A 25063-nucleotide genomic window follows, 5' to 3' on the forward strand; every position below is an offset into this window, starting at 1 on the left:
GATAATTTAAGCTGCAGTGGTGGTTTGTTATGTGGGGTGCTGGAATAACCCCAAAAATTCAGAAAACTTTACTTAAATAATTAGGTAATGTGAATATTTATTTGCACAACATGCCTGATGTCAGTGCATGTCAACATCCTTTAAAAACTGGTGTCAACTTGAATTGTTTAATTTCTGTGTGAAAACCTATATTCACTGGGCAAAGGATGCTGGCCAGCATGTGACTTGAGGCAGCCCTTGTGGTACACATTACAATACAATATGATACACTTTATTTTGTATAGCCCAAAATCACACAATTGGCAGTGAATTAGTATTGTTTTACGTTTTTTTTAATCTAATGTGATTGGACAATCGTTGATACACTATGTCATGTTAGAATCAATGGTTCACAGTTCATTCCCACCTTTAATGTTACGTAACTACGAATGAGCAAGCACATCTTTAAGAAGATAGTTACTTAAGGCGGGATTTCAGAAAACAAAAAAAAAAAATTAGTTATTTCTTTAATGAAACACCCCTTCATAAATCGTTCAATTGAAGAAAAAAAAAAAGAAGATAAAGGACCTTGGACAGGACTGACCTGACTTAACTCAACAGAAGGCAAGTAATCAAGGACGAGCTTACACACAAGACTTTTCCCAGCTCTTGTTATGATAAATGGTAAGCTAACTATGAATATAAAAATGGCAGGCCTTTGTGTCTATTATTTGTAAGGAGATCAGTTCCTAAAATTTTTAAATTCCTGAGTTTTTAATGTTATTTTATGTAAGTGATCATTTCTCCAAAACATGCATTAAAAAGGTTGACCGTGGTGACTAAATCCTGTAATGTAACAACAGTTTCCTCGATAACAAAGGGCCTCCTTTTATTAAGCATTCTACACCTCCTGCAACATAAGCATTCAAAATATCCATGACAAGTAATCACAGAACCAATTCAATGCTGTTCTAAGTAATGTTATCCATCCATCGATTTTCCAACCCGCTGAATCCGAACACAGGGTCACGGGGGTCTGCTGGAGCCAATCCCAGCCAACACTATTTCATAAAATAGAAAATAAATATTAATAAATACAAACCCTGCATACAACCTGAAAATAGACTGGGGATATTGTAATTCAGGAGGTTTGTTATTCTCACAAGTATTTCAAAATCAGTCTTTGATGACCTTGTTCAATGCTGCATTGTGCAGCTATCTTCTTTTCTTTTTTATATTGTGCACAAAAAAGATCTACTCTGACATCTGAAAATGTGAACAAACTTGTGTGCCTTAGCAACTGGTTAAATGGTAAGAAGGAAAAATAATGATGACAATGGCCTTGAGTAATGCTATAGACATGTCCAAAATATTGTGTTTTTTGTTTGTTATAATTTTGACAATAAATGGAATTTATGAAATCCTCTGATACTGACATTATTATATTTATAGCTGATCTTATGATGTAGTAACTGTATATGTTTACATAATTCATAGTGTACTGTAGTACTAAACACCGTCCTGTATAATTATAAAACATGCAAAGATTCTGTCTTTTCTTTTTAAAAATTGTGTGTTTTATTCCCTTAGTGTGCTTTAGTAATAGGTCTACTATTTGTTAAAGTCATGCAGGTTAAGAAGGTTGAACTGAACGAGAGGTCAAGGCAGAGAGAAAAACATTCTCTTGACAGTGTTGTTCACTGTAGCCTATTACTGATGTCTATAGTTTGGGTGCTATCATGTCAATAATTTTTTTTTTTTAGTTTGTTTGTTTGTTTATTTTGTTTTCTCTTTTGCATCATCGTAAGGCCATACTTTCATTATTCTTCTTAATAATAATAATAATTCATTACATTTATATAGCGCTTTTCTCAGTACTCAAAGCGCTATCCATACAGGGAGGAACCGGGAAGTGAACCCACAATCTTCCACAGTCTCCTTACTGCAAAGCAGCAGCACTACCTCTGCACTACCTGTACGCCACCTTCTTATATAGCCAAGAAGGATTGATTTTTATTTTTAACAGTTGAATCTTTGAATTTGTGTTCATGCATCTTCCAATGTTGTGTCCATTACTGAGCAGGGTTTTATTAGACGATCCCTTTGTTCAGCTGCTGATATTCAAGTTCAATAAACTGTCCTATCTGGATGAGAGTTTATTCACCCACCTACTGTCATATATTCCCACGTACCAACACATTTCTGGCTACACTACTACTACTAATAATAAAAATGTACATTTATATAGCGCTTTTCTCACTACTGAAAGCTCTCTATGTACAGTAAAGCCAACATTACAGTTTGTGTGAGTTTCTACTTTTTTTCTCCTAAACTATGAACATCTAACCAAAGACCCAGGTTCACTTCCCGGGTCCTCCCTGCGTGGAATTTGCATGTTCTCCCGTGTCTGCATGGGTTTCCTCCCACAGTCCAAAGACATGCAGGTTAGGTGCATTGGCAATCCGAAATTGTCCCTAGTGTGGGTGTGTGTGTGTGTGTGTGTGTGTGCCCTGCGGTGGGCTGGCGCCCTTCCCAGGGTTTGCTTCCTACCTTGCGCCCTGTGTTGGCTGGGATTGGCTCCAGTAGACCCCGTGACCCTGTGTTAGGATATAGCGGGTTGGATAATGGATGGATGGATGGACATCTAACCAAAACAAGTGTCTTCAAGTATGACTGGTACTCTTCTAAACAATAACATGGAGCAACATTATCCTGTTTACAACATCTAAGTAACAGAGCTGTACAATTAGTGGTGCAGATAACATTTTATCTGTATTCCTGCTATGTGAGCTCTTTGGTTAATGCTCCATTGGAGTTTTTGACACAAGGATATCAGGTTTAGTGGAAATGGTATCCTTATTGGCTTCCAATTCTCAGGACCAGACTGTAATGCTCATGCATTGGAGTGCTTACAAAGCATAAGGCTTAGTTGGCAACTGTCAGTGAAGGTAGTGTCACAGCAAATAAGGTCAGGGAACAAAGAGGAGAGCGCACCAGGATTCTATTCTACCACACCTGAAATTGTTAAAAAAAAAAAAAAAGATATAAGTGTCCTGTGGGAGCTGCCCTCGTTGCACTCGATGAAAGGCGCCTTTATTTAGGTTTCCACTCTAACATGGCTTACCTCGCAGATTTAATCCTGCAGTTCAAATCAAGTTACAGTTGCGAGATCAATATCTCATTAAGCGCAAAAGCAGGCATAATTTTCTCATCTGAAGTAAAGCTCGGCAGATGAGGGCAAGGAAATTATTCTAAAAACAATTACCAAGGCTTTAGTCACTAACATGGACAACCCACTAATACCCAGCAACACTACATTCTCTGTGTGCAGCCATAAAATACATATACATACATACCAATGTCATTAGAAAACCCAAGAATGACAGAATTATGGAGGGCAATGTGCTGAATTACAGAATTTAAATGCTCTGACATAGTGTTAAAGTCACAAAAAATAGGATTTGAATTTATTTCAAGTGCCGGTGACCGTTTGCTGAACTTTGAAGGAGGCATTGTGAATACAAGCCCAATGCAAGCTCTACAGAAGCATTGAAGATCTCTGCCCTGCTCTCCTCCACTAATTGGAAAGAACTTGCAGTCCTCAGAAATACTGATTTAGGATTTTCATTCATTCATTTTTTTAAGTCCAGTCTCAAGGAGCTGCAACCTACTCTGTTGGGCAAAATTTGGGAACCAGTCCAGCAGGTGATACCAGTCAGACCTGTTTCTATTCATTTTGGGGCCCCTAAGCAGCACATCTATATTGTAGATTAAGAGCAGAAACACCACTGGGTTGGGGTCCCACTAGTCACATGATCTTAGGTTATTGCTTAAACTCTGGTATTTCACGGCACACCCTCATCCTAACAAACCCATCCATCTTCTGTGCAGATCCTTGGGATTTGTGAGGAAGCAGAGCAGAGCAGCCAGAGAAAGCTTCACCCCTCTAATTTAGTCCAAGGTGAGTAAATCTCCTATGACAGACTAAGGTCTCATTTGGTGTTGATTCTTGTCTTGCAGCCAGCATTGCACAAACTAAATTAAGAGGGTTGAGTGAAAGAATGATTGACGGACTATTTTTCACAAAGGATGCCATGAACCACTAGGTGTCTGTCTCTGCTCTATTCATGTTAATTTGACTGCTAATCATGTGTAATGTATGCACATCTGAGGATAACCTTGCCGGCTCTGATCAAGTATGCTGTCCCACCCCGGGACAAAAGGCGGCACTGTCGCTAATTGCCTTGTCTCTTTCTGCCGCAGCTCAGAGAAGACACCCCAGTAGGCCTACTGACCTTGCCGCTCTCACTTCAAAAAGTCCTGCCCCTTATGGTGTATTCTTCCCACTGCGCTATGGAGATGAAAAGGATTTCAATTACAAAGCAAAGTAATCCAATCTTTATCAGTCTGTTAAAACATGAGAAAGCTTGGAAAGGTGACAGCTCATCCACACCAAGGTTTTTCATTTATCATTCCATCATTTAAGTGACTAAGAACAGCTTCTTATTAGGCAGAACAATGAAGCAAGGCAAGGACTGCAGTGGGGAAACCAGGATGGAACCACAAGAAGACGTACTTTACATATTATATGTCTGGCTCAGCAAGACTGGCTCTGCAGAGAAGTAAACTATGTTGGAGATTTACAGTATGCGTCAAAAAATGGCGTGTAACTTTGAGACAAGCCGATTTTCAAATGTGTATTTATAAATGGAATTAACTGAAAAGAACTTGTGTTCAAATCCTGGCCAAGGACTATCTTCAAGTTCTCTTCGTGTCCGTGTGTTTTTCTTCTGGCAAACCTCTTTTCTTTCAAGTTCAGATATGCATATTAATTGGCCAAATTAAAATGGACAAGTGTGAATAAGTGTTGGTCTATAAATGTGCCCTGTGATACCCCGTCTCAAATTGGTCCCAGCCTGATGTCGCTAGGCTAGGTCTGGTGAGTGGGTGAGCTGGCATTAGAATTGGCAGGTTTGAAAAATGAGCAAATGCACTGTAAACTGAATAGTCATTTACGGGCTTGCACTCAGTGCTGTAGGGATAGTTTCAAGGATCCTGATAATTTGGTAATGGAATACACAGGATTAAAAAATGTGTGAATGCATTAAATGAACAGCATGGCAGAGCTGGGTTATGGCTTTTGCCTCACTTACCTCCTGATATTAGATTAAGCAGGATGAAAAAATGAATAAGTTAATAAAAGTATAGTCTTGTATCTTGACCAGAATCAGCTTCTTGGTTGCTTGCTTTTCCAACTCGTTTTAACTGCTTTTTTTTTTTTAATATGTATTGCTCTGCTGATGACTTTATGTTCATGAATAACTGATTCATGACTTGCCTAATTTGCACAGTGACACTTGTTTTTAAATAAATATGCACTTTTGGAACCTTAAACTTCTACCCTAGTCCATCTTTGGTTAAGAGCTACCAGATATACCAACATGGCTGCATGTGCCAGGGCATCACAGAAAGAGTGTAGCTGCAGGAGTGTAAGGCGAGTTCAAGCGCGGGTAAAACACGTGCCGAAAGAAATCTTTCAGTCCAAAAGCTCATTTTAAAATATTTAGTGAAAATTCAAAGCAAACAATCCACACAAGAAAAAAGTTGTTACACATGTAGAATAAAAGGCAAAAAAATTGAAAAAATGTGTCTTCTCTAAACTTAGCTTTTCTTGTAAAACATTAGTTGTTTCTATACTTAAAGATTATTTACTTCTTCTGTATGCTTGAAATGTACAGCGCACCACATACAATTAAGTGCTTTGTCTTTCATGTTACTTGACACACAAAAACACACACAAGGCACGAAAGGCACAGTTTAAAACCATGTGCCCTCTGCGCCTTACACATGGCAAGGCTGATCACTAACGGAGAATAATCTTTAGTCAGAGAAACTAGAAATAGTTTGTATATACCAATTCAATGAACTTATGGGGGTCATAGGAACCTCCCATAGTTTATGCACTAATATTTAGTAAAACATTTATATAACTTAAAGTGAATTGTATGATCTGGCGCCATATCTAGGCTTGCTTCCAGCATAAACCCGAGATTCACAGGACAGTGCCTTTCACATCTATCTATCTATCTATCTATCTATCTATCTATCTATCTATCTATCTATCTATCTATCTATCTATCTATCTATCTATCTATCTGCCCGTCCGTCCGTCCGTCCGTCCTACCTTCCATCCATCTCTATGTTACATGAGGTGCCTCCTTATCAGCATTGATGAACCTTTTTAAGTGCAATTCGCAGCTGGGCTGTTTGTTGTTTCAAGGTTATCAGGAGGAAGCCAACATGTTCCAATAACCACAAAAGGGGGGGTGGGGGGGGACAAGAAAAAAAAAGTGCTTCTATTTTTGTCGAGGAGCAGAACAACAATTTTGAGTTCAGTGGTGCTAAATTGGGTAGAACAAGCATTATTTGTTCTGTCAAGCGGTTAAAGGCAGCCTCTCATGCCTAAATCTTCACCTGCCAGCTGCAGTTAGCCGTGATGCCCGTGGCACTCGCTGCGTCAAGGAGCTTAGTTCAAGGGCAGGCAGCAGACAAGAGTGCTCCAAGGACAGCTCGACTTATCCTGCTGAGCAGTAGGAGAATTCCAGGTCTCTAAATGTGTGGGACCTCTCATGTAGTGGAGGACACTCTTGTTCTCTGCTGCAGTTGTCCTTTGTGTTTCACTTAGACCCTTCACATCTCAACTGTACAATCTTCCATCACACTCCAACAGTGGGGAGTGAACTCAGTATCTGGGTTACATAGCACCATGCTTCACCACTATATCAAAGAAGTTCTCATATGGCTCAACTGGAGAAGCTCTCGTTTCATCCTGTAGTTGAAGCAGAAACCTTGACAATCTTTAAGAGGTATCGGAATTAGATTTTGGGCAAGCTTAGCTATTGGCTAAACAAACTCAGTTGATGACCTCCTGATGATGATGACGTGCTAAATGACCTCCTCTCATTTGTCAAAGTTCTTATGATCTGGCTCAGAAGCCCTTGATTCATGGGTAGCTTGCCATACAAAGACAAGAAATGAAGAGGAGCAAAGCCCTGAGTGATTCCTCCAGGGTGACACTGAGTAATCAGTCACACATATTTTTAGGACTGTACAACAATAATGAAGAAAAAAAAACAAATGGAGAAAGAATAAACTTGATCTTCAATCAATGTGAAACTGGTGGAAAGCCCACTAAGAACTAACGGCTAAGGACTTTGGCAAGGCCCCGCTGTTTGTTTGCTACTTTGTATTCTCCCTCTCTTTTTTGTATAACTAGGCCTCCTTGGCTTAATTTAAGCATAAAGGCATAAGAGATCCCTAGCATAGTGTCCAAATTTAAAATATATAATATATAACTGTAAAGTAGGATGTGGATGGGTGGGTATCCCAGCCTGGATGCCACTATAATGGAAGAACAGGGGGAGACTACCTTCTGGGTGGAAGCATCTATATGGCATGTCTCTTGTTTGGACACTGCAGGACAGCCTAGGATTTGTAATTCTGGTGGACACTCTTGATGGGGGTGTTTAGGTGTCATTAGATGGAGCTTCTGGGCTCAGGACCTCAAGTCAGTCAGCCAGTCATTTACTAACTTCACCGTCCTAAACAGGGTCACGGGGGTCTGCTGGTGCCTATTCCAGCCAGCATAGGGTGCAAGGCAGGAACAAACCATGGAGAGGGCGCCAGTCCATTGCAGGGTGAACACACATACACACACAACCACATACTAGGGCCACTTTAGGATAACTGGTGCACCTAATCTGCATGTCTTTGGTGTGTGGGAGGAAATAAGAGCACCGGGAGGATACCCACTCAAATACGGGGAGAACGTGCAGGGAGGACTAGGACACGAAGCCTCGTCTCCTTACAGTGAGGTAGCATTGGTGAAAGTTACAATGCTGATATGTCCAAAGCACTACTGGGTCCAGGTGAAAAAGGAGCCCTTTATCTTACGCAGATGTAGGGCAAAGTCCACCTGGGAAGAGTGGAGAAGTAACAGGAGAAAGAAGGAGAAAGAATTTTATTTGTGTTGGTGCAGATGTAAAGAAAGAAAATGTGTAAAAATGTGTATTGTTAAATAAATAAACCTCTTGAACATGGGACTGCTTCCTAAAGGCAACTAAATATATATGTACTGTATATTAAATACAAATATATTGATCAGCCACAGGGCTGGCATATATTAGTCAGCAAGTGAACAGTCAGTTCTTGAAGGCAATGTGTTGGGCAAGTGTAAGGATCAGAGCGACTGTGACAAGGGCCAGATTGTGATGGCTAGATAACTGGGTCCGAGAATCTCTCAAATGGCAGGTCTTATGGGGTATTCCCAGTACGCAGTGGTCAGTACCTACCAAAAGCAGTCCAAGGAAGGAAAACTGGTGAAATGGAAAGAAAGCCATAGGCGTCCAAGGCTCACTAATGCATGTGGGGAACGAAGGGTAGCCTGTGAATCTACTAAAAAAATACAACACTGAAAAACTTAATGCCGGCCACGTGACAAAGGTGTCAGAACACTGTGTGCATCACAGCTTGCTGCAGGTTGGTTGGAGTGCCAACGCTGACCCCTGTCCACCACCACTGAAAGTTCCTACAATAGGCTTGTACACATCATGAATATAGTAATGAATTATTATTATTATTATTATTATATTCTCTTAGGTCTGAATCGCAATCTGATTATAAGGATAGATGGTTAAGTACCAGGTAACACATGTAGTTGGTCAACCAGTTGGCAAACATCCGCCAAGTCCAGCAAACGTGCGTACACCTGACGAACCCCAATTAGGGTGAAACATGTGTTGTGGACTCTTTGTATTATTTGGCAGGTACTGCATCATATATATATATATATATATATATATATATATATATATATATATATATACATACATATACACACACATACATATATACTGTTAGTCACGCAAGCAGAATCAGTGTTTCACATTTACATTACTTGTGGCTGACACTGTAAGGTGACTTATAACATCTGACATACAAATAGTTAGGCTTCCTCTTGTTTTTTTCCAGTTGGAGCAAAGGCAGGTGAAGTGACGTGCTCATGGTCTTAAAGTGGTCTAATATTGAGAAACAATGGGGAAAGATTTTGGGTGATGCATAGTCTCTAACTTTAGATCTGTTTTCATCCTTAGAATGGAAGAGGACCAGATGAGGAAGGCTAACATCACTTCTGCCTCCATGCCATAAGTCCGACCCTTGCCCCTTCTGGTGTCACCACTATATAAAATTACCTAACAGGACACCTGCAACATAATTTGGTAGAAGTACCTGCTTAATAAACTCACTGTAACAGGTAATGTGAATCTCTGATATGGATGACTTTCCAACTACAGACCCAGTTGGACATTCTCCCTTTAAGGACCACCTGTATGTAATGTAACTTTAAAAGTTAGATTTTGAATTACATTAAACACACGTTTAAGCTGCCTAGCCTCTGAGGTTTTACTCTGAAACACACGCTGTTTCTTATGCCCCAATCTTTGGGACCCACATTGACGCAAGCAGCATAATACTGGTATACTTGGTCGTAGCGACTGACCAACAGACATTATATCAGTGGATTGTTGAAGAAAGGGAATGTGGGGGATAATCAAGCCATCAGAAAACAAGTGGGTAACGTGCAGGTCTAGCACAAAAAACTCTTACCTTAATTTCATCTATTTCATCTGGAACAATTTTGTAGGCAGCTATGGTTCCTCCAAGCCTAAAAATGACAAAAAGCTTTATTACTGCAGCTCATTTTCACGTGACAGTTGCATAATCTAGATGGTCCAGTGTGATGAGTGTATCCCCTCCTAGTAGTGGCTTACATCATCAGTGATGAAGGTGATTTTGCCCAGAAGAAACTTACTTTAAATGAGTGTGAGCCAACACCTGGGGATGTACCAACAGGTATGGCATAAAATTCCCACTCTTTTATACCACAGGGATATGATGACCAACAAAGGAGTGGCTGTTGAAAGAAACCTCAAAATCTGAATATGTACACTCAACTGGTATGCCAAGCGTATGTTACTACAAATTGGCTAGGTCAAGATTTAATCCCTTGATACCAAATTCTTTTCATCACATTGACTAGAAGTATCACCCAATCACAACAGCCTGAACCACTGACACCAGCAGGCAATAGTCTCACTACCTTCCACAAGGGAGAACTCTACAAAAAGGGCCTCATCTAATCAAGCACTGCTACAGATACACTGAAAATACAAGTCACAAACCATGATTTTGCACTGCAGAGCCATTATGTGTCTTCTTTCATTGGTGGGGAGGTTGCTTAGATCAATGGACACCATCAGGGTCTCTTTTCAAATCCCCCCCCTCAGTAAGGTGCCTGACACCCTTCACACACCAACACAGGAAGTTCCCAACTTTGTACGTGTGACAGAGTTTACAATGTACAGCGTATTTCTTGGTAACCTGGTACATTTTCTTCTGATCCACAGAGGTGGTGAAAGCCCAGTTTACTTTAGGCTTTTCCCCTTCACAAAGCCACCATTCTGACTTACATGTTTCAATTCCATGCTACTTGCTTTGTTCTGCAACACCTTCTACTCCATTTTGGGTCCTCATACATCATCATTTTGATTCCTGTTCTTACGTCTGCTTCCTGTGTTTCTAGGAGCGTAGCCTCTGAGATTGTGATCCATGATTAGTGATACAACGGGATAAAGGACAGCTTTGAGCTCATTTTCTTATCTGATCTGTGGATGCCAAAACACTATCTAGAAAAAAGAAATATCTACCTTGTTTACTCGTCTCGCATGTTGCTTTCGGTTTTGACCCTTTTCATTCTTTCGACTTCGATTCTTGGTTCTCGTTTTGGTGTTCAGTTTCATTTTTCTATCAACCTTTTATTTGTTTCGTTTCCTTACATGCTTCTTCTGGTCAGGTTCTAAAGCTTACGCACTAACAGAATAACAAAAGTATTGGAATGGCAAGTCCAAATCATTTGTTTTTGCTACAGTATATACATACTGAAGACATTTTGGTGTGAGACCAGAAGATGAATATGAGTCGAAAGCTCAGGATTTCAGCTTTTGTTTCCTGGTGTTGACCTCTTGGTTTATTAAATAACATAGAGCAGAGAGGAACCATCTGGCTTGTTATCAACGCCCAGTTCAAAAGCTAGCATCCGTGATAGTATGGGGGTATATTAGTGCAAATGGCGTGGGTAGCTTTCACATTTGGGAAGGTGTTATTAATGCTGAACGATATGTACAGGTTTTGGAGCAACATATGTTGCCATCCACACAACTTACAGTGAAACCTCGGGTCATGAACGTCTCAGAGCACGTACAGATTGGGCTACAACAAAAAGTTTGCCAAACTTTTGCATCTGTTCACGACCACACACTCGGGTGACGAACAAGCCAGTTTCCCTTCTGGTTCGTACGCGCCGATGATTTCCGCACATGTTCAATCTCTCACTGTACACTGCTCTCGGTCAGACGTGTGTGCATTCGCTGTGAACTCTTTGCGCTCTATTTCATGTGCTTTTGCATTAATTTTGCAATTAACCATGGCCTCTAACCAAGTGAAGCGTGGTAGTGTTGGTGAGAAGAAAGGTTCGAAGAAAATTGAAATCGAATTAAAGAAAGAAATTACTGAAAAGTATGAGCGTGGCGTTCGTGTTACTGATCTTGCCGCCGAGTGCAAGAAGTCGAAATTGTATTCTAAAGCAGCTGATGTTGCAAAAGGTGTTACAGTGTTAACCAAGCAGAGGCCTCAAGTGCTGGAAGAGGTGGAAAAACTGTTGCTAGTGTAGTTGAACCAGAAGCAGCTTGCAGGGGATAGCATAAGCGAGGCGATGACAGGCGAGAAAGCCAGGAAGATTCATGGCGATTTGCTGTAAAACTATCCTTCTATGAGTGGCTAGTTCTTCCTCCTCACTTCCTTCATGCCAGAACTCGACTCATGCAAGGTTAGTTTTCTTGGTTGTTTATGGTTAGTTTTTACATAAATTAAGGATTTTTCAAATTTTCATTTTTTCCCCTAAAAAAAATATATTTACATACAGTTTGTACGGTCTGGAATGGATTCATTGTATTTACATACAATCCTACGGGGGAAATTAGTTCAGGTCACGACCAAATCGGGTTGCGACCAGAGTTTTGGAACGAATTGCGGTCGTGACCCGAGGTTCCACTGTATTTTTTTCTGGGAGAGTCTTGCTTGTTTCTGTGCATATTCCAACAGAATGGCACCTTAGTAAAAGAGAACTGGCCTGCCTAAAGTCCAGACCTGTCACCCATTGAAAACATGCAGTGCATTGTGAAATGAAAAATATGACAGAGGAGACTCCGAACTGCTGAGCCACTGAAATCCTCTATCAGACAAGAACAGGACAACATTTCACTTTCAAAACCACAGCAATTGGCCTCCTCAGTTCCCAAATGTGTTGTTAAAAGAACACGGTGGTAAACAAGGCCCTGTCCCAGCGTTTTTTGAAATGTGTTGATGGCATCAAATGCAAAATGAGCAGATATCTTTCAAAAAACGATAACATTTCTAAATTTCAATATCAGATATGTTGTCCTTCTGCTATTTTCAATTAGGGGTTTATGTGACATGCAAATCAGCACATTCTGTTTTTAAGTCTTAAAACAGTGTGCCAACTTTTTTGGAAAAGGAGTTGTAAATGTAAGCTAATGTTATGGTGAATCTTTCTGGGCCATTTTGAGAATGGAATGTTTCTACTGTTATGTCTCTGTAAAATCTTTTCTATGATTATGCATATTAATAAAGCAGATCCCTGGCATGCTCTTCCGGGGTGACGCTGTGTGTTTTATGAAATTCAAAGTGTCAGCCACTTCCTCCATTTGTTTGTATGGAACTGCTGTTAACTCATTTGAAGATTTTGTGGCTGCACATTGTCCCAGTGGATGTGCTTTGATCTCTGACTAACTTTAGCTTTTCAGGTTATAGAAGGACAAGTTTACAAATGCCAAAGGGAAGATTAGCATCGCTGACGTCTGGAATGTACATTGTGCATTTTTAGTATTCATCATTTCACCATAGTTATAATTTTGTTTTACTTTGTTACTCTATATGCTTTTGAGTTTGCTATTAATAAATGGTCAATTATTGTACTGATTATCTGCCAGCTATCATTGCAATTAAAGCTTAAACGTTAGAGCCAATTTTACTGTCCACACACACTTGAAGGGCACCTCTGAGGTTTGCATTCTGAATATTCCTATTTGTCGAATATGCTTTAAAAGTTAGATTTTGAATTACATGTAACACACGTTTAAGCTGCCTAGCCTCTGAGGTTTTACTCTGAAACACAAGCTAAGGTATTACGCTTGGCCTCTGAGGTTACATATCAAATATTATTCAAGTAACTGAGGTTAAGAAAGCTTCTTGGCTCTGGGATTTTATTATAAAGCACAAACTACTATAGTTAAATGGCACTTCACCTCTGAGTATTTCGTATTGCTTTCTAGGGGTATATAAAACAAATCTTTGCAAATCGTAAGTCAAGCTATCTCAATTATTATAGTAAACTAAAACTAATTTATATCATAAAGATTAAATCAGTCTTTTAGACCAAAATCGTTAATTTTGTTTCAGATAAATGGTCTTCTCTCCTATTCCATTACTGGTTAGGAGACATGAGGCTGTAGTGGAACTGGGTGAGTTGAAACTTAACATCTGACTAAAGTCACAACCAAGGAAAATACCAACATGATAATTGTGTTTACTACTGAGTTAACATGGGGGATAGTGTTGCACGAATCCCTCCCATTTCAACTGATATTCAACTCTACATCGAAAAATGCTATGTATTTGTACATTTATTTTATACGGCGCACTTCCACATTTATTACTTGAAGAACTGTATACAGTATGCCCGTAAAGATCATGCATTCTTTCTTTCTGTTCTGCCAGCAAAAGAGCAAAGTTAAAGTTGACAAATGATCGTTAATGTAAAGTTACTTTACACACAACTCACATGCAAACTCTTTTAGGAGAATTACAATTATGGGTAACCAGGATGTGCACAGCACTTATTTCTACCCCGCAGAGTTATTGATGTCCTGTGCTGTGCACCTCCGCCTGTCCAAGTGTAGCAGCTGCAAAGAAAAACTCCGCAAAATGGCAGCACCCAAGAGAAACAAAAAGGGCATTATCATAAAACGTGAAATGATTTCTTCAAGTCATTTTAAACTTTAGAATTGGGTTCTGCTGTAAACAAAACCACCAAGTAAAACAAACACCCCAACGACAGAAAATAATGGAAAATAAATTATCAGAGGACCCACACCATTAGAATATTAGGACAATTTTAACAAAAACAGGCCACTTATCCAACAAACTTGCCAATCCTATTCTCCTGGATTCTCCAAAAGTACACAGAGTTTTGAAAGTTCTTCAAGTCTTGCTGTGTAGCATAATCCTTTATTATTTCCATGTGTCTATGGCAGTGTTTTTTTTTTAAACTATGGGCCTTAAAAGAATTCAGATTGTGGACATATTTATGGTGGGTTAGCATGTGGTTGTGCAGTAAAATGAGCTGAGTTTGTTCAAGCACGTATTCTGCATTGAGCAATATGCTACCCACAATTCCACATATTATTGATTTCAGCAGTGTGTGAAATAAAGCCGTTGACGTATCATGGAGAGCTTTCAATTCTGTGGCATCACACAACCTATTAAAGAATCAAACTGAGAAGACTAACAGCAAAGATGTGTAAGAAAGGGGGAGAGAGCAGGGGATGATAGATGAGCTTGTGAGGTGAAGGAATGACAGTGCTAGATTCAAATTTATGAAAGGCAAGGGAATTGAGTAGATATATTTTTTTAATGAATTTTTAAATTGAGCATATGCTGCTGTCATCGCTGACCTGAGTTTCAGGTTTTCTGAACTGCCTCTCAGATGAGCTGTGAACTTGAGAGTTGTCATTGGGTGAACACTGCGGACCTGAAGGCTACCTTAAATTCACAATAACAGGATTCTAGATGGGGGTTTCCCTGCAGGTTAGCAGTGCCCCGGATACCCACAAGGCACCATGGGATCTGGAGTTCGGCTTCATAGCCATGTTGGGTACCACCAGGAGATGCTGCAGGGAGACCGGGGGTGTTTTACTTTCCGTATAGCCTGGAAGTACTCCCAAGTCACGGGGATGGAAGCCCTGAAGTACTTCTGGGCTGAAGAAAACTCAAGCCCTCCATCTGACCCAGAAGTGCTGGCAAGTCATGTGGGAGGAAGAACGGAAGCACTTCCGGGTCAAGGACTATATAAAGAACTGTTGGGAACCCAGCAAGTGAGCCGGAGTTGGGAGATGGATGACAGAGCTTACTGGGAGGTGTGGAGGAGAGAATTGTGTTTGGTATTGTAATTATATTTATTGTGTGTTTATAATTGCCTGCTTACTGTGGCTGTGGTGCTTGACAGCACGGTTCCAAGAAGGAAAAGAATTAAAACACCCTTTTTTACTTTTACCTGGTGTCCGGGTAAGAGGAGCGACAGTGCCTTTGAGTGTCACAGTGGCGTAGTTGGCAGGATTTTTCTGGCCGTCTGTTTAGCAGAAACCTGCATTATTTTGTGGACACAACCCGACAAGACAGCGTCGCAACATGGGGGAACACGGCAAAACCAGTGTGGTTATTGAACTATTTATTGTAATTATTAGTATTACTTGCCTGTGTATGGTGGTTGGGGTGTTTAGAGGCACTATTACAGAAAAGGAAAGAATTAAAAAAACTTTTTGTGCTTTAACCTGGTGTTCTGGACGTTTGTCTGTCGAGTTAGAGGGCCAACAGCACCCTCTATTGTCACTATATATATATATATATATATATATATATATATATACATATATATATATATATTGTGGAAAGTGGCCCGACACAGAAACACAGACAGGCGGACACCGATGGTTCACCCAACACATGGTTATTTACACAGTCCATAGTTACAAGTGTCACACACAACCCCAAAACTCCCCCAAAGTCCAGGCCTCAACAATGCCTTTGCCTCTTCAGGCCGCCTCCACTCCTCTCCTCCCGAGCTCCGTCTCTCTTCCTCCCGACTCAAGCCATCGGATGGAGGGAGGCGGCCCCTTTTATACACACCCGGATGTGCTCCAGGTGCCTCCCGATTAGCTTCCACCGGCACTCCCAAGTGTGGTGGAAGTAAAGGCTGCACACCTGGAAGCACTCAGGGTGTCCCTGGTCTTCTTCCCCCCAGCACTTCCGGGTGTGGAGGACGTGCTGAGGGCCACGGCTCCTCAGGCATTGGGCCGCCCCATGGCGGTGACCATGGGCCCCTATAGGGTTGAGCTTCTAACCTCTGTTCACATGGTCCCCAAAGCCACCAGGGCGGTCGCACCCTCGTGGTCTGTAGGAGGCTAAATCCCTCCTCCGGTCCTTCTGGGCATCCCAGTTGGGTGCCCCCCCCCAACTGCTTGCCACAATATATATATTATATAAAAAAATTTTGCATCGAGACGTGATCATCTCGGAGAGACACTTTTAAGTCCCGCGAGACTTCTTGCAGGTCACGCCCTACTTAGAAACAATTTCTCTGAGACACTTTAACGTCCCATGAGACAAGGAAGTGGGACAAAAGGACAACTGCTGTAGAGGCTTTTAAATGATCGACGCGCAGTGCGACATGCAGATCACGCAGTTCGGTAGCAGCTAGCAGCAAGCCATCTTTACCGTGTGTTCAGCCCCCCCCCCCCCAACCCATAACCGGAGTGGCAGAGACGTGAAGTGGCTAGCATGAAGCGCGCCCCCGGGGGTGGGGGTTGTGGGGTTGGCGAGCGAAGCAAGTAGGTGACACAGCCCCCTAGTGTGTGAGTGTATATATATCACAAAAGGTGATGAAAAAAAATATCTTGAGCAAAAGGAAAGAAAAAAATGAAGAGGAAGTTATGCCTAAAATGTAAACCTCAAGGCCATCAAGAGCAGGCCAAAACACAAAATTGTATTCTTTAAAGCTAATGTCCTAAAACTGAAAGAGACACACTTAACATGAAGAATCAAAAATCAAAATCGAAAGTCCAGAAGAGAGCAGAGGAGCAAACAGATCAAATAATGCGTGCCACAGCATCCGATTTGTTGTCTAAACAAATAATAAAACTGCCAGCAACCGTGGGAGACCCTTTACTGGGGCAAGGGGCAGTTCCTGGTGGTGAATGAAGGGATCACCCACAAAACACATGGAACATAACAAAGGCAGCTTAAAGACACAATTCAAATCAAAGGACAATGCACAAAAGCAACCTTAACACAATTAATTGCCACAAAAAGGAACAAGAAGAGCCACGAAACAGAGTTTGAACCCCAGCTGGTAGAGGAATCCTGAATGAGTACTGACAACACAACCTAAGGCAACTACATCCTGTTTGTTTGTGTTGTTTTTGCACCACTGTGCGCCTTTTTTCTTTGTGAATAACAGCACAGGATTAAATGGGGCAACCTGACTGGTGGACCAACAATTATTTGGACTCGTCCCGTGTCTTCCCTTGTCCACAGTATACAATTCTCTAAGCTTTAAATGGAAAATGTGCTATAGTAGGAAAGGTGCTACATGAAAGGAGGAGGATGGAAGAAAAGGAAGAAAAGGCTGTGGTGGCTCCAACGGTGGCCACAAGACCATTTGCTAGTCATTCACGCAGGAGTAAATGGTTGCACTTTGACAGAGAAACAGTGGGGTACAATGAGGCTCATTCAGTAACAGATAAGGATTAAGCTGCCATTATAAACTTTGGTTCCCATTGCCTTGAATTACATTAAGTGGGTCCATGGAATGGATGAGCTAAGATGCCTTGCTGAGAGACTATTGATATGATATTTAGGTGGATCAATAGGAACCCATCGTTAGGAGTCAGTACATAGTCTCCAAAGTGGCCAAGACCAGGTAAAGTAAAGAAATGGTAGCCCCGATGTGAGGGTGTTGTCTACAGCTTTTCAGATAGATAGATAGATAGATAGATAGATAGATAGATAGATAGATAGATAGATAGATAGATAGATAGATAGATAGATAGATAGATAGATAGATAGATAGATAGATAGATAGATAGATAGATAGATAGATAGATAGATAGATACTTTATTAATCCCAAGGGGAAATTCACATTTCTTATGAAGTAAGTTTGTATTTGGGCATCTTTTTATGATCCCTGTCTAGTTTATGTAACACGAGTAAGCTATAAAAATGGTACAATAGAACTTAATCCCCAGATATGTAAATCTTGGAAAAATGTTCTACTAACTGGCTTGGAAATGTGAGAGTCCTGGGCGCTGGAGAAAAAGCAGGAATCAGGATAACTGCTGAAGCCCTGCGAGCCAGGGTCTTCACAGAGCTCTCTCGTCATCAAGCCCCCTGGGGAACTCCAGCTGCTGCGCTTTTGCGCAGGTCCCTCCTCTACCTTGACACAAGGACCAGCCTCCACGTCACTTTTGGCAAATTCAGCAGATAAGTAGAGCAGGAAAGCTGATGAGCACTTCAGCAATATCTTCACGTGCCAGTGAACATCACTTGCATTCAATGCTAATCTGGAACGATCTCCTTCAAAACCGCACAATGGCTCTACAGAAAACAAGCAGGAAGTAAGGAGAAGGGAAGCAGACAGAGATTTACTTGCCAGGCCTCCAACATTGCACTAAAAGTCGCCTTTCCAGAGCTGCTGCTCCGCAGACGATTACGCTGCTCTGAACTAAGAATAGCAAGAGAAACTCCGTGCTTTCATCCTGTTTCCTAGGTAACCGCTCCTCAAATGCGGGATTCTGCAGCTGTGTGCACGTTCACTGCAAGTCGTCAGCCGGCAGCTCAGCACCAGTGTGCACCATTCAGCTGGTGAGCTGCAATATGTGCTGAAACTGCAGAGCTGCATGTTGTGAGTCCTTGGGGGCTCCAAGCAGAGCTGAGCTGCAGGTGCATTAGGTGATCACGGTCATCCGTCCACTCCTTCATCGAACCAGCAGGAAGTTACAAACTATCCTAGGAACATGAGATCGGGCTTCCCGATGCAAGCCTATTTAGACAAGCCAACTGAGCTCGCATAATGCAGGGAAGCACAAACTCTGCTAGACACGAAAGGACAAGAGGCAAAGGAGAAAATGCTACCTCTGCCACTTCATGATGAATCCTACATAAACACAGGCAGGGGTTCTTAAATCTTTTTAGTCTGAGGACCTAAATAAGAAAACCCATACTGTCCAGGGACCCAAAAAGAGGATTATTACCATAACAAAGAAGAGTCATAAAGAGACAAATATAATACAAAAGCAAATGTTTTGCTTCAATTCCAGAGTATTTTTCACAGAAATATTACCAAAAGAGAAAAACTTAGAAACAAACTTATTGTTAGGTCAATACTTCAACTACCCATTTTCCAAAACTGCTTATCCAGAGCAGAGATGTGGAGCAGCTGGAGCCTCTACCAGCAAGATACGGGCACGAAAACTGGAACATGGCACCAATCTGTCACAGGGCAAACATACACACACCAGGGGCCAATTTAGCACTGCCAATCCAACTAGCGAGCTGTGGAAACCCATGGAGGGATGGGGAGAACATGCAAACTCTATACAGGGAGCACCTGAGGCTTGAACCTAAAACACTTCTTATCATTCAAAACAGAAACAGTTTCCTGTGGTCCATTACAGCCAGTGGACATGCTTAGGGTAAGCTTTAGTAAAGCTGAGAGAAGGACATTTGCAGGGTGAAAGGATAGAATGAGAGGTCACTTAACTTAATCACCTCAAACATGGCGCCCGTTAAGGAATGAAGCAGTCAACTGCTATACCTCCTGCAGTTCAGAACAGGTCATTCACCTGAAGCTAAGCATGTTTGGTCCTAGCCAGCACTTAGATGGGAGACCAGTGAGGAAATGCTTGGATTTCTGTTGGAAGACATGTTGGTGGTCTGTGTGTGCAGTGATGGGGACTCAGTGCTACAAAAATGGTGCCATCCTTCAGATGACACGTAAACTTGGGGTCCTGACTCTCTGTGGTCATAAGCTGAGAAGCATTCAAAAAAAGTAAGGTACACCCCAATGTCTAGGCTAAATTGCCCACCATAGACCCCTAACCATTCCATGTACCTTACAGGCTAAGTATCTCTCTCACCCTTCACCACCTAAAAGCCACTGTGTGGGGAGTGTACTGGTGCACAATGGCTGCCATTGCATCATATGTGTGGATGCTGCACGCTGGTGGTAGTTGAAATGGCTCCCCTCTTACTACGTAAAGCACTTTGTGTAGTGAGAAAAGTGATATGTAAATGTAATTATTGTTCAAAAACTAATTAATCAACACAGTCAATTTACCTTGTCTTAAATCATTTTTTTATAATGTTTTTCACATGAGCTCCAATGTGTTTCTTTAAAATGAGTTCGTAAATACTTTAACGTACTTTGGTTTTATGGAGGAACTAGTCATTTAGCCCGTTACAATAACGGGCGCTAGAACAGTAGTGTATAAACATTAGTAGGAACAGTCTATATTAAATGGCAAGGGACTTTGACCTCATTCTGTTTGTTGGTCGTATTTTTCTTTCTTTCAGCCTTTCTTTTGTTGATGTTTACTTGCTGAGCTGACCGTTCTTCATGGGCTGCCACCGTGTATTGTGTGTCTTTAATTTTCTGTGACAGTAATACTGGCTTGTACGGCTCTATTCAATAAGGGCGCGCACAAAAAGGCGAGCTTCAAAAGTGGCGACCTCAATTGAGCGCGGTGAATAAAGGCGTTCGTAGATAATTTAGTTCAAATGGCTCTGGAATATGTGAAGAGCAACAAAGGTGCAGATCTTTATTTACGCGCGCCTTTATTCGCTGCGCCCAATTGAGGTCGCCCTTTTGAGGCTCGCCTTTTTGTGCGCGCCCTTATCAAAGGATACCGTCTTGTACGTCCGTAATATACCTTTAATTTTCTCTGGCGGTAATACAGGCGTGCGCGTCGGTAATATGCCTTTAATCTCCTCTGACAGTAATACTGGCTTGTATGTGGCTGTAATATGCGTCACTGTATTGTGTACCTTTAATTTCCTCTCGCAGTAATACTGGTTTGTATTTCCGTAAAACGCCTCTAACTTTCTCTGACAGTAATATCGCGCATCGCACCGTGCCCCGCGCATGCGCACTTCATCAGAAGACACCCACACACGGACACCTGGACGCACACAGGGATTTTATATATATATAGATATTTCAGACAAAATAAAAGTAAATAAATAAATAGATAAATAAACAAATAAATAAAAGCCCTGTGAAACGTGACAATAAATAAAGTAAAAGAGCAGGAAATGTGAGTGTAAATAAATAAATGTGTCACAGAATGCTTTTTGTTGCTTATTTGTTTATTTAATTTTGGCCATAATATTCCACCAAATGCAACAAGAAATATATTTCAGTCATTCGTCAAAGCTGAGAGGCCAGGCTCTAGCAAGTGCTTTGTTTTAATTGGTGAAATGTTAGTACACCGGACTTAAACCTTCGTCCATCAAATGCCACATTTACAGCAGACGCTTCAGATGCAGGCTCTTAATGTTGAATTTGGAGTTTATACAGTAGAACTAAAGTAGTCACTTTGCACCGGAATTCTGGGCAGCTTTTTCTTGCACTCGTAGTTGATATGCAATGTCACAACTTTGAACATGTGCGTTAGGGTTAGGAGTATTAGATACAAGATCATCAAGTCAGGAAAAACATGGACAACCACTCTGCGGGTGATTCACCAATCAAAAAACAGAACTCACTAGAGCCCACCTTATCAGCTTTGACGAGTGACAGAGATGTAGTTCATGTTGCGTTTTGACGATTGTTACGGCCAAAATTAAATAAATAACTAAGCAACACATGACATATTTATTTATTCACGCTTAGATTTCACTCCCTTTGTCTTTACTTATTTTCATATTTCATAGTATTGTTATACATTTGCATATTTATGTATTTAATTTAGTTTAAAATATTCTTCCATATGGTTTCCATTTAACAATTCAATTACCCAAGTTAAAGTATGAGAGAAAAGCTAAATTATTCCTAAAAAAGGCATGCACTGTTTATATTTCATATGAGTGACTGGATAAGTCTTGCTGAACATTTTGGCAAATTTCAGTTTCAAATGTCCGACTCTCTGCGGTGGGTTGGCACCCTGCCCGGGATTGGTTCCCTGCCTTGTGCCCTGTGTTGGCTGGGATTGGCTCCAGCAGACCCCCGTGACCCTGTGTTCGGATTCAGCGGGTTGGAAAATGGATGGATGGATGTCCGACTCTAACGATTGATATCATGTCTAGTGCTTGTCTGAACCTTTCATTATTTTCCTGGTTTTCTTACAGTTCTCAGCAGTCTAACAAACACATCCTTCACAAGACAAGTTGATGGACATTTATCGAGTCACTTTAAAATACTGTGACGAGAAGGAATTCTTCCTCGCCAAGGTACGTTCAGCTTAACTCCACAGATCTACAGTCAGGTCCCCAAGTACAGTATATGGACAAATGACACAGTTTTCACAATTTTGGCACTATATGCCACCACGATGGATTTGAAACTAAAAAATAATTAGACGATTGAAGTGAAGGCTTTCAGCATTAATTCAAAGGGTTTAACAGAAATATCGTAGGAGCCGTTTAGGAATGAAGTCCATTTTTACACATGGTTCCCCCCATTTACACGCCCTCAAAAGTACTTGGACATGTGACTGTCAAGCTGTTCCATTGTTAGGTGGGAGCAGGTCCCTCATTATTTCATTAACTATTAAGCAGGTAGAAGGTCTGAAATTAATTCCAAGTGTGGAATTTGCATTTGGAAGCTGTCACTGTGAACTCTCAATATGAGGGCAAAAAAGAGCTGTCCATGCAAGTAAAAACAGGCCATCATTAGGCACAGAAAACAAAGCAAACCCCATCAGAGAAACAGCAGAACAACCAGGAGTGGTCAAATCAACCATCTGGTACATTCATTAAAAGAAGGAACACAATGGTGAGCTCAGCAACACCTGAAAACTACAAGTCTACACTTCAATCACATCTTGTTTGCTTCATTTCAAATCCATTGTGGTGATGTAAGATTATGAAAAATTGTATCACTGTCCAAATACTTATGGACTTAACTGTAGATTTAATGTAACAGCGAACTTGCAACAACCCCTGATATAAATATTCTCACCCAATTCTCTTGTCCTTCATAAGACCCTGAAAATCTTTGCACCTTTGTTCTGCACCTTTTATTTTTATTATTTTAACATTTGAATGTACGGCAGCAGTCTCTTCACCTAAAAAGCTTGTCTGTGTCAGTCCCTCCTCTCTCCTTCTTTCTTATATGTTGTCCTGCATATGTGTCTAGCATCGCCTTCCTGGCTGTGTTGAGGTAAGCAGTGGGATGAGAGAGGGTGGTAACGCTAACTATTTCTCCCTTTCTATTAGCAGCTACGAGAAGCTATTGAGTGATGGCAACTGACCAACCTGCAGTCCCCAGTTAGGGTTCAATAAAACCCAGCAGTTCCCAGAAGAGATTGTCTGTTTTTGGTGCCAAAAGCTGAGCTGGAGCCCGCTGTTGCACTATTTCCAAGTCTCTAAACTGGAACCTTTTTCTTCTGAGCCGATTAATACACTGTTATTTTCTGTTGTTGGTGCCGTCAAGCTTGTTTTCTGTTTATGTCTGTGCCAATTAAATGGGGACACCCAGTTTGTGCCCCTGCAACTCACAGTAGTTCATGCTGTTCTGTCCACTTGGTCACACCATGTCTTAGCCATCAGTCTTTTCAGATTGTTTGCTTAACAGGTTCTGAGATGGGAGGTGAAGAATGATTATTAGATTCTCGTTTCACAGAAGCAGAAGCATTCCGTGATGCATCAATGGTGTTGTTTCACATGCGGCTCCAATAAATGCTATGCTAAATAGCGAAGACATATCATTTAACAATGAATTCACACTTGGATGAACTTGACTAAGTTTCCCACACAATCACACGGTGACCTTTCAAAAAGCCAAAAGATACATGGTGGCCAAAGCACTCCCCATCTCTGATTCAATGTGTGCCCTTGAGTCGCTCACTTTACTTGTCTGAGCTCTAACTGTAAAACATATAAACAGAAAATGTTTTGGGTCCAGCTGAGGCCACATTGTGACAATGGCCAAGTGCAGGGCTGGACATCTTGATGTGGACACTACAGGGGATTGCCAGCTGTCAGCCAGGAGATAAAACCATCAGGAAGGTGAAAGCTAGTTAGGCTTTCTGAACAAAGACACCGTCTCCAATTACGGCAAGAGGGCAGAGGTGAAGAAGAAATGTAAGACACATCTTGGAGTGGGCAAGAAAAGCAGGATGAGATAAGAAAGGTTCGTCACCACAAGTACTACAGAGGTGAGGCATGTCACTCATGTCACTGAGAGGTGGCGCTACACGGTGTGGTGTGTGGCCGGCTAAATATTCCAGCCCTCACCCCCAGGCCGCCAGATGGAGCTCTCCCAACAGCGTGGACGTTCCCCGAATTCCAGCAGGGCCTCATGGACTTTGTAGTTTATATGCACAGCCCTGCTGGATACCTTGGGGACCACCAGGAGTCGCTGTGGGGAGACTGCCAGACTCTTACTTGCCCTATAACCCGGAGGTGCGTCATGATCACGTGACAAGAGGAAACGACGTGCTTCCGGGTTGAAGAAAGGAGCTTTTTATCCGACCCGGAAGTGTTCATGATCACATGGACAGAAGGGAGAAACACTTCCGGGTCAGGGTGTATAAAGGACTCATGGGAAAGCCCAGACACTGAGCTGAGCTGGAAGGAAGGGTGGCAAAGTGTCTGGGAGTGTGGAGGATTGATTAGAGTATTGTTGTTATTGATTTATGAGTATTGTGGAGTGGAGGGTGCTTTGTGCACATTATTGTTCCAATAAAAGTAATATTTGGATTTTTACCTGGTGTCTGGAGTTGAGTCAGAGGGTTCAAGAGGACGGCAAGGGCCGCAATTTGCGACAACGGGATAAAAGCTGGAACTGTAACATTTTTGCCACAATGGTCAGCAAACTGGAAAAAAACTATTGCATCTAATAACATGGTTAGGTATTCAAGTTAATAATGGATATAAGTTCAAATCAACTCA

The 25063-nt window shown here is 41.5% G+C and overlaps 2 protein-coding genes across 12 annotated transcripts in view; both read right to left on the minus strand.

The window, feature by feature from the left end:
- si:ch211-10a23.2 (Galectin-related protein A-like) overlaps positions 1 to 24599 on the minus strand; it is a 493745-nt gene extending 469146 nt beyond the window's left edge. Inside the window, exon 1 of the mRNA XM_028821934.2 lies at positions 24590 to 24599. The gene's annotated coding sequence lies outside the window, so the exon portion shown is untranslated. The remainder of the gene's footprint in view (positions 1 to 24589) is intronic.
- Positions 1 to 25063, minus strand: part of LOC114666444 (gephyrin) — a 415661-nt gene that overhangs the window by 184407 nt on the left and 206191 nt on the right. For all 11 annotated transcript variants that reach the window (XM_028821308.2, XM_028821307.2, XM_051920119.1 and 8 more), the window contains exon 3: positions 9646 to 9703. In XM_028821308.2, coding sequence (XP_028677141.1) covers positions 9646 to 9703 — 58 coding nt within the window. The remainder of the gene's footprint in view (positions 1 to 9645; positions 9704 to 25063) is intronic.

The sequence above is a fragment of the Erpetoichthys calabaricus genome, chromosome 16 (genome assembly GCF_900747795.2).
Source record: "Erpetoichthys calabaricus chromosome 16, fErpCal1.3, whole genome shotgun sequence".
NCBI classification, from domain to species: Eukaryota; Metazoa; Chordata; class Cladistia; order Polypteriformes; family Polypteridae; genus Erpetoichthys; species Erpetoichthys calabaricus.